Genomic DNA, 14,360 nt, shown 5'->3' with positions numbered 1-14,360 from the left:
TCCATCTTGCCATACAGGCATGTACTGGATTTGCATGGCCAGGTTTTGGTAGTGGGAGGGCCTGGGGGGCTACAGCCGTGGCTTCTGTGAGAAGCTGCTGGAAACTTCCTCCATGTCCAGCAGAGCCAATGGCAGCCAGCTCCAAGAGAGACATACTGCTGGCCAAGGCTGGGCCAGTTAGAAATGATAGTAACTCCTCTGTGACAACAGATTTGAGAAGAAAGAAAAAAGTTATTGCATAGATATAAGTGCGGTAAGAGAAGAGTGGGCTGAGAATATATGAGGAACAACTCTGCAGACACCAAGGTCAGTGCAGAAGGAGGGGCAGGAGGTGCTCCAGATGTTGGAGCTGAGATTCCCCTGCAGCCTGTGGTAAAGACCATGGTGAGGCAGCTGTGCCCCTGCAGCCCATGGGGATCCACAGGGATGCAGAGATCCACCTGCAGCCCATGGAGGACCACAGGGATGCAGAGGTCCACCTACAGCCCATGGAGGAGTCCCACACTGAACAGGTGGATGTCTGAGAGGAGGCACACCCCATTTGAATCCGTGCTGGTGCAGGCTCCTGGCAGGGACCTGCAGACCTGTAGGGAGTGGAGTCCAGACTGGAGTAGGTTTCCAGGTAGCACTTGTGACCCCAGGAAGGACTCACACTGGAGCAGGCTGTGCCTGAAGGACTGCACCCCAGGGAAGAGTGACCCACGTTGCAGCAGTCTGCGGAGAACTGTTGCTTATGGGATGGACTCACATTGGTGAAGCTCATGGAGAACCTGTGGAAGGGACCCCACGCTGGAGCACGGGAACGACTCCTCTCCCTGAGCAGTGGGAGAAACAATGTGTGATGAACTGACCATAACCCCCATTCCCTGTCTCTCTGCACTGCTGGGATAGGAGGTCTAGCTTGAAAGGAGAGAGGGTGGGGGTAAGGTGTTTTTAAAGTTTTATTTTACTTCATATTATCCTGCTCTAATTTTGTTACTAATAAATTCACTTATTATCTCTAATTCAAGCCTGGTTTGCCCATGGCAGTTTTTGGTGAGTGATCCCTTCCAGTCCTTACCACATGAACCCTGTGTTATATATTCTCTCCCCTGTCTGGCAGCAGAGGGGCATGAGAAAGTGGCTCTGGTGGGTGCCTGGAATCCAGCCAGGGTCAACCCACTACAGTGGCTAAGATATTATAAACTTCCAAAAAATACTTCCTCTTCTAAAGTTGAATAAATGCAGTATTTTTATGTAAAGACTGTGAAGAGAATTATCACAAGACAAATACTCTCTATGCCCGGGATCTAGCTTGCAAGGAGCAGTAACTCGAATCACCTTGAAGGAGAGACCCTACCAAGCACTATTCTTAAATCATCCTTATACATTTTTACATGTCTAGAAACACAGTGAAAGAATGGCATATCTATTCAAGAGAAAGTAGATTTAAAGTGATACATACTTTGCCTATTAGATTACCACTGTGGTATTCAGGAGGTACTTGAACACGAAGAAAAGTTTTGAGGTTGGCAACCTACTCCAAGTTGAAATAAAACAACAAAGAGGAAAACACCACCACAGAACACCGTAAGAATCAAAAAGACAGACATGACACATGAATAAAGAAATAATTAAAGAAAGAAACAACAGAAAATGAATATAGATATTTACAGCAAGACAATATTTAAAAGGCCAAGAAAACAATTCAATACTTTGGCATTTCTCTTATCTATCTTATCTTTTGGATTTCTCTTATCTATTTACATGATTTATATGTTTATACATCTCCTTGTGTCATCATTAAGATGTTTTCAGGTCTTACTTTTATGAACCTGTCAGATTCATTATCTGGTTAGTTAACTATAATCCATTTCTTGAGATGATAGTATTTCCATACAAAGTAACTTTCATACATAAATTTTAAAAGCCTTAGTTTTCATTATCTAAAGTAACAGTAGCATATTTCATCATTAAAAGCATTAAAAGTAACATTTACTCAGTTACCCCTTGCCTTTATACTATTTTCAACCCAAAAAGAAAAATTATTGAATTTAATATGTTCCTACTTTTTCATTCTGTGCCCTTTTACAATTTCTTTTTGCACTTCTGCTACCTCAGGCCTTTTTAGAAATATATCATTAAAAGACCATATCATATAAAACTTTTATACACTGTAAAAATAATCAGAAAATAAAAAATAGAAAGCTACTCTGCAATAATACTTCTTTGGATTATTAAATTCAAATAATGTAATCATACTTCAGAGTCTTGACTCTCATTTCAATCCACTGGGGACACTTAACTGGAGAATATGAGTCCAAGTGCCAAAATCTTTCCATTTAGTTTTCTTAAATGTTCATGGCCTTGAAACAGTATATACAGTCTAATTTATACTGCTATTGAAACTCTGAAGAAACTTTCTGCCAATTACAATAAAAATTGATTTTTCAACATAAAAATTCCTTGTGGCAAGGATAAATTGCAATCTAGTTCCCTTCAGATGAAGGAGAATTTTTGCTAATGACTCCTCCATAGCCCAGACATTATTCACTGCTTACTATAAGAGCTACAGCATTTCATGAAAAATAACCATTTAAATCTCTAAAAATACTTGATCAGGACCAAAGGCCTAGGAATACTATGATAAACCTTTTGGTTTAATAGCCAGCCTACCTTCCTTTACATGCCTTCCCTGAATGCAATTGACAGGGTTATTCAAATTTCTTCAGGCATATTGTAAACTAAAGAAAAACTAACTAGTCTTTCTCCTTATGTTCTGTACTTGGTATAATAATTTTTCTACAGTGGAAAAATCTAGTTTATATTTTCAATGCCCCATTCAAACAAACTGAATGGATCAAAGTGTGCATCTCAAACTATGTGCAACCAATCCTAGAGCTATTGCCCAAAGCACTGTGTATTTTGCTTCCTGACTCCAGCAGTTTTCTAAAGCCCCTTGTGCACTCTTTTCTTCAATCTTGAACTTTTTTTATTCATAATTTCTTAAGATCCTGTAGCAGGAGACAAAATTTCCTTCCTAAAAAAATATAAAATATCAAGGATGGCAAAAAAAAGTTGAATCAAAATAGAACAACTTTCCAATGAACTTTGTCTATTACACTGGTTTGGGGAAAGACTATTTTTTTAAGCATTTTTTGCTGTTGAAAATCCTTGAAATTTCATTTTTCCAGTAAACCAATGTTTATCTGATATCTAAAGAAACTCCAAATCTCAGCATTTTCCATAGATATTTTTTTTTCCCCTCTGCCCTTCAGTCTATTTTTCCATAATGGCACATGAAATAACCTGTTATGCAAGACTGCATATTTGCCATTTATTTTATTGATAATATTTTGACAGAAACTAGGAAGCCATGCAATCTTTATTAAAACTAACAGAAAAGTCCTCAAAGCTCAGAGGAGCTCTACAGAAGGAAATCTAACTGATGGGACACAGAATCTTGACCTTGAATTTCATGCCAGGGCAATTCTTCCTTGGGAACTGAACTCCCACAGCCAATAATTCTTTCCTTTCACATCCAAGTATGCAATAAATTATCAATACAGAATTTTAACTGCTTGTTTGGGGAAATCAAGTAGAACTGAATCACATTCCTCCATCTTATCTGTGAAAACTGCATTCCTAGATGGTGGAAGGAAGGAAGGAAGTTCTCCTACTCACACTCTTTTTTCAGACAGTAAGCTATTAAATCTCTCAGACGCACACCACTGCATCTTGCTGCTAATTCACTGCTAGATCAGCTATACTCAGACCAACTCTCAGTTGAATTGCTGACTATTTTCTCTGCATTGTTTTCAGCTTCATGTCCAGTTTCCTTGCTCTTGCCTCCTTCCCAATGCTGAATTAGAATAATGTTTTCTCTACAAGGAAGATCTCCATTCTCTTCAAGGCTTTCTTGTGATTCACAAAGCAAATCACCCCGATGGCATACTAGACATTCACCTTCTCTTCAATTTTAACATGGCTCCACATCTGTTCTATGCTTTTTCTGCACCTTTGTAGATGATGTGAGATTTGTAGGATAAATAGGAAAGGTGAGGGCAAGGGAAACCTCAGTAAAAGCTCTAAGCTACAGCAGTCAGCACAGAAAGTTTCACTCTTGATGCTGGAACAAAGGTGTGCTGAGCCTGGCAACAATCTCAGTTGTTCCCCTTTCCTTGCACACCCTGCAGATGCATGGACACAGGGCTTGTAAAACATGGAGAGGGCTTGTAAAACCTCTCCAGCAATGATATTCCTGTGGCTACTGCCGGGCTGGAGGAAGGCTTAGGAGACAACTATCCTCTTTACACCATGCCTCCAGCCCCTGACAAAGAGTATATTTAAGCTCTGCTATTCCACAGTAACAGCAGAGGCATACTCACACTTTTCACTCAGGAAAAGTGAAAGGAAAACACAGAGCTCTACTACAGGGGTATTAAATATTGCATTTAATATTCAGCAATTAAACTGAAATGGTTATCTAACTATATATTTGACTGGAAACAAATTAATACTAATTATGTACCTACTTAACAAGCACAACAACTCTGATTAGCCATTAACTTCAAACAAGACATTGCCCATATGGTTGCAAAATCTTTAACCAAACAATGAAGCAGTGGCACCATATTGGGTCAGTGGTAAACTGCAAACCTCTCATGACAACTCACTGGATTTGAAAGGAGGGGAAGATAATTGTCTATTTGAAGTTGACTTTGACTTAAAAACCCATAGTTTTAACCTATGAACTATTTAGCTTGCTCATGAGTTTGTTCTAATTTCTGACTAAAAAATACTGACAAAAGAATGAAATATGGGAGCACATTTATCCATTTATCTAATAAAAGAAAGTATGAACAACTTCAAATAATACAAAGAGGTCAAGAGTCTGTACTCGGTATTTAAAATCACTCATTTTTTACCTCACTGTATTTTACTCACAATTTTTTTCTTAATTTAAGCACTTGAAAAAAGTAGGTTAGACAATCCCTCCTTTTTAAGGAAGGAATTGGGATCCTTGCTTAGGGATGTCTCCCTGCCCCTTCTGCTAGCCACAAGGTGTTTACAGGTCCACTACCAGACCCTGCTGTAGAAATGATGACACTGGAACCAAAGGTATAAAGCTGTGTCAAGGCAGGTTTAGGTTGGATACCAGGAAAAGGTTTTTCACCCAGAGCGTGACTGAGCAATGGAACAGGCTCCCGAGGGCAATGGTCACAGCAGCAGCCTAATGGAGTTCAAGAGGTGTTTGGACAATGCTCTCAGGCACATGGTGTGACTCCTGTGCAGGGCCAGGAGTTGGACTCAATCCTGATGGGCCCCTTCCAGCTCAGCATATTCTGTGATTCACCCTTTTCTTCTCTTCAGTGTGAAGGGAAATACCTCCCTTTCTGGAGAAAGAATCTACCACAAGAAAATACTGTAGGCTGCTAATCTGATTGCAGCAGGCTGAACGTGCCATCCTCCCCTTTGCTTTTTACTCCATTTCTGGTATTACCACCAAATGTCTCATTCACAATTCTCCCTCTTGCTCTGGAGGGGAAAACACATGCTCCTAAAATAATGGTCATCCACCAGTTGATAAATAGTAGCATTCACAAGAAAATCTGCCACATTCTGAGTCCCCCTTCACAGAGCCACAGACCAGTAAATGCAGTTCTCACTGTACAGGTTACAGGTCACGCTGATTCAAAGATCCCTGAGACAGCCAGGAAGGATGATCTGCATTTACATGTGCTAAACCTGATCTATCTTTAGCCTATGTACTGCACGGTGGCCAAGTCAAAACAGCAGCTCAAAATAAACCACTGTGACTAACACATTTTTTCTTCTAGTTCTCTTTAAAAATACTATCAAACTCTAAGACCACTTTATTATTTTAATCCTGCTTAATACTGTTTGGAAGAAAATAAAAGTACATGGTGAATGAGAGGAAACAGAAAGGATAAATGGAAGTGTAAGAGTTTTGTAAATTCAATTGTCCTCAAAATAACAGTGTGGAGGATTTAATGAAAATAACCACTGACATGATGTGAACTATGGCAAAATATACAACTGTATAAGATATCGTGGCATATTTCAAAAAGCTTTAAATAACTCCTACATTTTATCTTGTTTCAAACTTATTTGTTTGGTTTTACTTGCATTAAGTGTAAGAATATTTTTACTTTGGGAAATAAGCTTTTGCATTTCTAAGTAAATCTGTGAATTTGTAAGGAAGAGGACAGGTATACAGAAGCCAAAGCTGTCTGAGACACAAAAGTAAACCCCATTAAGGCATCACAAACATCTAAATTTGCACAAAGAGGTGATAGTGGCAGAGGGAAAAAGAGACTTTGAATTTCTGAGTTTATATTTTGATCTGTCAACCTACAAATAAAACTTATATCTACCAGCACTTTTCTACAACTTAGAAAGGAATTTGTAACAAAAAGTAACTTTAAAATCTAGCTTTACTTTGGAGTGTCAACAAGCTTCCAAAAGTTTGAATTATAGATAGGTAAAACAACTTCCTTCAATCATGCAGAGCATATATATGCTTGGCAGCTTTGTTATTAGAGTTGCTGCAAATGTGGCATCTTCATTTTGCGTTTTAAAATGAATGTGGATTTAATACTTACTGTGTTTTTCTGAGATACCATATCCTGTGGGGGAAAAAAAGATAATAGAAATGTTTATTTGTTTTTACTGGGAATTAGTCTTTCCAATAAAAATCACTGCTATACATATAAAATACATATACACACACACATACACAGATGTACTCTTCACAGCATAATCCAGATTTCCTGACACAGTAAATTCCCAGTAAAGGGACAGAACAACATCAAGAAGAGTCTTAGTAGTTCAGGTTAGGGAAAAAGTAACAACTCAGTGAAGAAAACTACTTAAAGAAATGCTCGGAAAATAAAGTTTTACTTGCCAGTAACTGGAGTTTCTCAGACTGGGCACACCCAGTCACACTGAGCACTTGTGAGACAAAAGCATTCAAAGCTGGAGGGTTTTTCTCTCTGAAAGAGTATCCTTCAGATACCTAAGGCCCTTTCCTATCCAGATGGGCACAGACCAACACATTCCTTCTACCCCCTAATTCTTCTCAGCTCAAAATCTAATGAGAGATACTGAAACAATGATAGATGATAAACTAAGGGGCATACAAACCATACCTCAGAGACTTCCAGCTGCCAGTAAGCAACCTTCTCTTCTCTTTGGTGATGGATTACATGTTCAAAGAACACTACTTGGTCAAACTAAAGAAATATCCAGGTAAGCCACACTACAAATATTAGACACAGACTTGTTTCTAATCAAGGTTGTCAATAAAACTTAATTAAATGTGCTCTGACAACCTGAGATGATTCTGCTTGAGCAATTTTGTATCTGACAGCCTGAAATCCACTTGGACAACCACTGCACAGAAATGATCATGCTCGTGCACCCATTTCCTCAACAATAGGCAAAAATATGAGGGGGCATTTAAGAGGTTTGGCTCTATAAATATGACTCTCTTTAAAGCCAGATTACATATTCTTTTATATCCTCTCAGAACTACGTTGCTTTGAAAGAACGTTGGTGAAACTGAAGAGACAACTCTTGGGACAACTTCAGGATGGATCCTAAGGGATAAAGTGTATAAAGTCAGGTTGCCAGAACTTCACAGACATTCAGCAGAAGTAACAGCAGACATCAATACTGCCCATATAACACTTAGGCTGTGCACCACTCTTAAGAGTGTGCACAGCAACCTAGGTCCAAGTAAAGTAATACATTTCTGAAGGGAAGTGGAAAAACCCTGACCAAATTACTCACGTACTTCAAAATAAAGAAACATCATCAGAGGGCCAAAAATACATTAAAAAGGCACTAAAACCTGAACAGAATTTCTAATTAGCTAAAACTCCTTAAGCCCAATAAAATTCTTCATAACAAAAGTGACGGAAGGCTTAAACATCTGAAATATGACATATCTGAAAATTAATGTCTACCTAGCTAAGCAAGTTTCTCCAATAGAGCTTTATCTACTGCAGTTAAGATCTTTCTCAAAACAGAGAAATTAACTCTTCTGAAACTATCCAGCACCTATGATGTGAAATGTGTTTGCTGAAATACCCCAAGAACAATCCCTGCCTACCTTCTGAAGTATTCCTAAGAAAGGTGTATTAGCATATTTGAATGCTACCCAACACTGAACTGGAGCTCAATTGCTGAAGAGACACTACGGACAAGAGGAGGACTGAACCCTGTCTCAGTGCCCAGCTTAAACCATTTGATACAGAGGATCTCTCCTAGCTGGTTCAGCACCTTAAATCAAGTCCTGTGATCCCATCTAAGATATGCTATGGGCCTATTTAGGCCAAGGAGGTTATACAAACAACTGAGACATGAGTAAGGTATCAGTGCCACTGACAGAGTTCCTAGAAGAAGAAAGGTGAAGGCAGGTGAAGGCAGATAATAGTTTTTTTAGCCTTAAGTGACCTAGTCACATTCTGGTGTTCCCCAGTCCGTAGACTTGAGCTTTACATCATTAGGAGAAAAGGCTTAAAACTGACAGTGCAAAGACTTGCAAGTTCTGGCAACAATCAATCTGAACATCCAACCACGGATGGATGTAATCCTGGAGATCCTTCAACACTCCAGTTATGGAGCAGGGGCTTGCATATGTGCTTGGCACAAAGTGCAGAAATCAAAGCCATCCTCATTGGGCAGCAACAAATAGAAGGCAACCAGCCTTCCCAGATTTGGGCACATCCTTGGGAGAACCAAGTTGATCAGAACATCTGAGTGACAGCATAAAGAGATAAAAATGTGTTAATAAAAAATAAAAACGAAGTATTTCATTGCAGTCAGGTATATTACCAGTAGTGGATGAGAAGTTGTATAGGCATATACCCAGATGATAAACTAATGGGCATATAAACCAGACCTCAGAGACTTCCAGCTGCTGGTAAGCAACCCTCTCTTCTCTTTGGTGATGGATTACATGTTCAAAGATTCACCCTGATCAGGTGGAAGAAAGAAGGACATGCCAGTAGTATCTTAGTGTGTATCCATATGGATAATCTCATTGAGCAAAGAATGTGACAGACTCCAGTTTTGAGTTCCTGGGACTCCGGGCCACATGGAATGTGAATGTGTATGTGGACTACCACATGAAGAATGGATGTATGGGTTATAGACACATGAGAGTAAAACCAATGACACTGAGAGCAGAGAAGAGGAATGAGAAGCTGTGACAGAACAGAGCTTTTCTGCAGAAAAAGTAGACTTAATATCCTTACAGGACCAAGGGAGGTTGGAGAACTCCAAAAAGGATTTTTGGACACTGACGGTGTGAAAAAAAAGCAAAGTAGAAGGGGCAATAGTTATAGTATTATCCTACTATAAAAATGAACAACAGCCCTATAGAAAGATTTGGTGAGGATGTCTTTTCCTATCTTCAAACAGCAATAAAAAGGAGATTCTTGCAGTCTTAGGTACTCAGCACCTAGGGAATACAAACCTCATCTGACAGAAGTGCTTCAATAGGAGTAGGCTGCAATACAGCCCTTGTTCAAGTGTCCTTATGATACAAGCCATAACTTTTTCTTACATGTACTCCAATTAAAAGATGGAAAGAAAGGAAAAAATTGGACCTGCACTCTCAATTCTATCCACCTGAAGCAAAATCAGTACCACACTACGTATCTTCTCTTACAAAAAAAGCATTTCTAAATTCTATTATTACTATTTTTGCTAATAGTCGCTTTTTCTTAGCAGGATTTTTTTCTGTAGCTATCAGGAAATTACATCAAATGCAAATTTCAGAAAAACACAAACATCTATAGGATCAGGTATTTAAAGATATTTCTGAAATGAAGCAGACCCCGAAGTGAGAACCTTACTTTGAGAGACTGAGCAGTGTCAGCATCAGTGTCATGGTAAATAATAACATTATTGGCCATGTCAAAGCTTTCACGCACGCCAAGGTGGTAGAACAGTGATGGTTGCTTGGAAATATCACTCATGTCCACAACTGCAACATCTGAAATGAGAGAAGTGGAAAAGAAAAGAAAATGCTAAAAAAATAGTAATCTTAAACCGAATTTTATTCTTACACGGGCCTTAAAACAAATCCTGAAATTACACACACATACTGGACAGGCAAAATCAACATTTTCAAATAAGGATCATTTTCTCATGACAGAAGTAAATTTCACCCTTCATATAAAAGGTAAGAGTCACTCATGAAATTACCGCAGTGTTACAGTAACTGGGAGGCTGAGTTTACCAATCCTGCCTGAGCTTTTGAAATCACAGCGTCACGAATGCCTCAGGTAAAAAAGCAATTCTACACTTGCCCCCTGAGGCCTGACAGCATGAATATCCATAGGACAGAAGCTTCAAATATTCAGGATGGAACCATTAAAAATAATAATGTAAATTAGAAAAATAGGGAAAACTGTGAGACCAAGTTTATTTTAAGAGGCTGAGACTTGAAGAATGGGAAATTCCTGAAAATTAGAAAAAGAAATGACTGTGGAAGTTGTTTCTTGAAAGCTACAGGCGTGATGTTGAAGATGGGGGGGCGCAACAATGAGGGAATTCAATCACAAGTAGCCAGAGCAAGGCTTCCACTGCACTTGGTTAGTGTTCCAGTCAGAAATGAAAGTCAGAAATGCAAGTAAAAACATTTACATCTGTGTAAGATGAGCTATACAGAGAGCTAAAGAGAAATAACCCGTATTATGCAGAATAGCTGAGATACAGGCAAAAGATTCTGAGCACCATTTTGTTCTCATATAGCCTAAACACCATTGCAGGAAGAAGTGGTAACCGGACAAGAGGACATTTAATGCTGAGGTTTTATTTCTTGATCCTTATATCCTATATACTCCTAAGAAAATTTTGCTTTAAAGCTTTTTAAAGGTCTATATCTATATGTCTGTCTGCTTTCACCAGTATGGGATAAAGGGATGAACTGAAATCTGAAATATTCATAAGAATAAAGCCTTGTCATTGAAACCACAGGGGGGTCTGAGGTTCAAAACAGATTCCAAACACTCAGTGTAGATGGGCAGTAAATCCTACATCTCTGAAGGGGTAACAGACAGTGCCTGTACATACAGGGAAAGACAGAAGGGTGAGTTACTAGTAAACAAGAAATCTAAAAGCAGGTCTGATGGCTCAGACCCAAATGCAGCAGCCAGTTAACCTTGGTATCACCAAGGTTACACATCACAAGAATCAATACTCCATATTTAGTATGCAGTTTCTTGGAAAAACCTGCAATGAATATATGCTCCTGTACAATTCCATCAGGCTATTCTGACACACCACACAGAGGTCAGCCAGTCCCTCTGATCACTATGAGACTCCTGTTAAAGCACAAGGAGCATTTTGAGTCTGAAGACCTGCCTTTAGACCAAGCCTCTTTTGTTCAAGAGCAAAAACAAACAAACATAAAAACCCCCAAACCTCAAAATATCCCAAACCCCAACAAAACACACCAAAAAATCCAAATGCACCTCCCTCTCCCACCAAAGATACAAAACCCCAGCACAAAGTCATGGCATAAGAAAATCCGCTTATTCATGCAGAACTCAAATCCTGCACCATCTACTGATGATCTTCCCAGCTCCACTGTTTAGCCAGCTGTCTGCAGCATGGATAAAATTCTTAGTGTATTGCACACTGCAGTGTCACGTAAACCAAGAGAGCTTGAAGAAGTAAACCCCAGCCCATAAACACAACTGAATCTAGATTACCCCAATATGGCAAAATCCCTTTGGAAAGCATAAATTATCTGTAGAACATATTTAAGAGAAACTAACCAGCAGACTGAGAATCAAATACCATCTAGGGAAAAAAAATTAGGGGCTTGGATGGTTTTTAGTGCTTGTATAAGAGTGTTTTTGGGTAATCAGAGTACTGTGAAATCAAAATCAGTATCCTGGTAAGAGAATTCAGATAATGCATTCTTATAGTGTACAGATATTGCATTTTACAATACAACACATGCAATGGTTTGTAACAGTTCATTGAAACAAGGCTAACACAGCTCATTTCCACATCTAATCTACAACTGAAATTTGTCTTCTGTTGATTGCTGCTCCACAGCAATGTAAGAGGTATCAAAAACACATGAAATGGACATAAGAGCAGAAGTAACCACCTCCATAACAAAGGATAATTATTCTTCCCTTAGATATTAATTCACTGCTAAAAAGAATTATGAGAACAGGTTTTTCTTGCTTATTCACACCTCACAAACACAGGTGTGAATTAAATTAAATAAAAATAAAACAAAATTAAGAGCAGCAGAGATGAAGATGTATCACAAAGATATGCATGCAAGTGAAAAAAAGCCCCAGAAACTGAGTGGATTCAGTTTGAGCAAAGGAATCAAGGAATGACAGAGAAGTGAATGATAGTGGACAGAAGCAGAGCATCCAAAGTGCTCCTGGCTGTGGGCTAGAGCAGAGATGAGAAGCTGCATTCCTATGGAGCTCTCCAAGCCCTCCTCCAGGAGGAACAGCAGCAGGCTTGGAGCACGGAGGAAAAAGATCTACTGACAAAGTAGCTTTATTAATGTACTAAAGAAATGCAGCACAAGTACATTGGGCCCATGAAATGAATGCAAATTTGGGTGGAGAACATAAGACCAACAGTAAACTCTTCTTAAAGCAGTAGATCCCTGAGATGCACCCAGTGCATGGGGTACTGAGAGTGCAGTGCTCACTGTCACTGATGGCTGGGTCTAAGCACAGTCCCCAGATGGACTGTTTTCAGAACTACTGTACATCTCTTTTCTTGGAGTAAGGCAGTTTTGTGAGTCATGTAATGAACAAAGCTAATATATGACACCACAAATACTTCAGTTTCAGTTATCCAATATTTTTCTCATGATTTACACTAGAGTTCTTCATTCACAGTTCTTTAAAAAAAAGACATGGGGCCCTGCACTTCAACCATGCATTTAGTATGGCTGATAAGAGAGAGATAAGAATTTCCTTAAACTTCCAGAGACACATTAAAAGAAATAACTTCAACACTAGTATGTGCTTTGCAAATCTTGATTTATGAATAGAAACATAAGTCAACCAGAGTTCATTCTCAAGTCCCATCCTCCATAACAAAAGAGCCCAGTCAGCCAAATGTACTTCTGAACTTCCCTTGCCAAATTTAGGTTCAACTTCCATTACAGACAGGGATGAAGCAAAAGCCGATGCCAACTTTTATCAAAGCTTATTACTCATGAGAAATTTTAAGTAATAATGAAATATTTCACACAGGTCTAAATGAGCAATGGAGAGGGTTTCCTTTGTACAGAAAGAAAGAGAGCAGGGGAAGGTACAGCCTCTCTGGAAAAAAAGAAGGCTTCCAAGTGAAAATCTGTACAATGCCTCCACCAGACAGGGTGGAGGGGTGGGGATGTGCTTAATGTTGCATATGACCAATTTTGAATGATTCTGGAACAGAACATTTAAACTCATTGCTTCTTTTCTGCAGTAGCAAGTAGTGTTCAAAAGCATACCCATAAAAACATGTCCTCCCTCATTTCTTCTTAAGCATAACAGATATTTTCAACTCTTTTTGTTCTCTAGTAGCTGCCCATGAAAACTTTCATCCTGAAAATAGTTCATTTTTGTCATGAACCCAAAAACTGATCTCAGTTTATTACATGGTTGCAGTTAATTTATATAGGCTTTTGTTTCTATTGTAAAATGATTACGGTATGTGTATATTTGTAGTGCATTAAGGTAATTCAGCATTATTGCTTATACAATCTTGATTAGGTCTCTGCATTGTTGCAGCAGATAGCACATTATTCATTTCTTATGCTACAGTTTACATATATTTAACACTAGTGTATCTTACAAAAGCAGACAGAGAAGAGACAAATAACTGCGACAACTGAAATGAAGATTAGAGATCATTAACTGTGGTAAAACAGGAGACTATGAAACTAATAAATAATTCAACATGAAAAACATTATTACACAGGTTAAAACCAGAGGACTTACTTTTCTATCTGAAATGCACCTGAAGACATCATATAATTTAATGATCTAAGTAAATCATTAGTCTTCACATGGCTTTTTTTATGATTTATGGCATTGTTAGCAAAACCAAAAGGACAATTTTGGCATCAGGTTTTGGGATCTGTAAGTTAAAAAATAATAAACAGGAGAAAATGAAGAAAATAGACTGAAATATGCTGATAGTTAAATAGAATCTATGAGGCAGGACAGAAGGAAAAGGTCAAAAAGCACTCTGTACTGCTTTCAGTTTCTCATCTAAGGCTCACATCCATCCAGTCTTATCCATATGCAGAGCAAGAACCTTACTCCAGTATTTTGGATTCATTATTTTTCACCATTTGGAACCTTTCTATA

The 14,360-nt window shown here is 38.6% G+C and overlaps 1 protein-coding gene across 4 annotated transcripts in view; it reads right to left on the bottom strand.

Annotated features, from left to right (window-relative positions):
* Positions 1-14,360, bottom strand: part of MAP3K15 (mitogen-activated protein kinase kinase kinase 15) — an 85,312-nt gene that overhangs the window by 48,729 nt on the left and 22,223 nt on the right. For 2 of the 4 annotated variants that reach the window (XM_069001907.1, XM_069002142.1), the window contains exons 2-4: positions 9,867-10,006; positions 6,606-6,629; positions 1,445-1,516 (exon numbers count right to left, since the gene is read on the bottom strand). In XM_069001907.1, the coding sequence (XP_068858008.1) occupies positions 1,445-1,516; positions 6,606-6,629; positions 9,867-10,006 (236 nt within the window). Of the gene's footprint in view, positions 1-1,444; positions 1,517-6,605; positions 6,630-9,866; positions 10,007-13,988; positions 14,128-14,360 lie in introns of those variants that run through there. The other 2 variants (XM_069002069.1, XM_069001988.1) reach the window with 2 other exon arrangements.

This window comes from Aphelocoma coerulescens, chromosome 1 (genome assembly GCF_041296385.1).
Source record: "Aphelocoma coerulescens isolate FSJ_1873_10779 chromosome 1, UR_Acoe_1.0, whole genome shotgun sequence".
In the NCBI taxonomy this organism is placed as follows: domain Eukaryota; kingdom Metazoa; phylum Chordata; class Aves; order Passeriformes; family Corvidae; genus Aphelocoma; species Aphelocoma coerulescens.
Note: the sequence above shows the minus strand (reverse complement) of the source record. Positions and strands in the feature narration are given on the sequence as shown.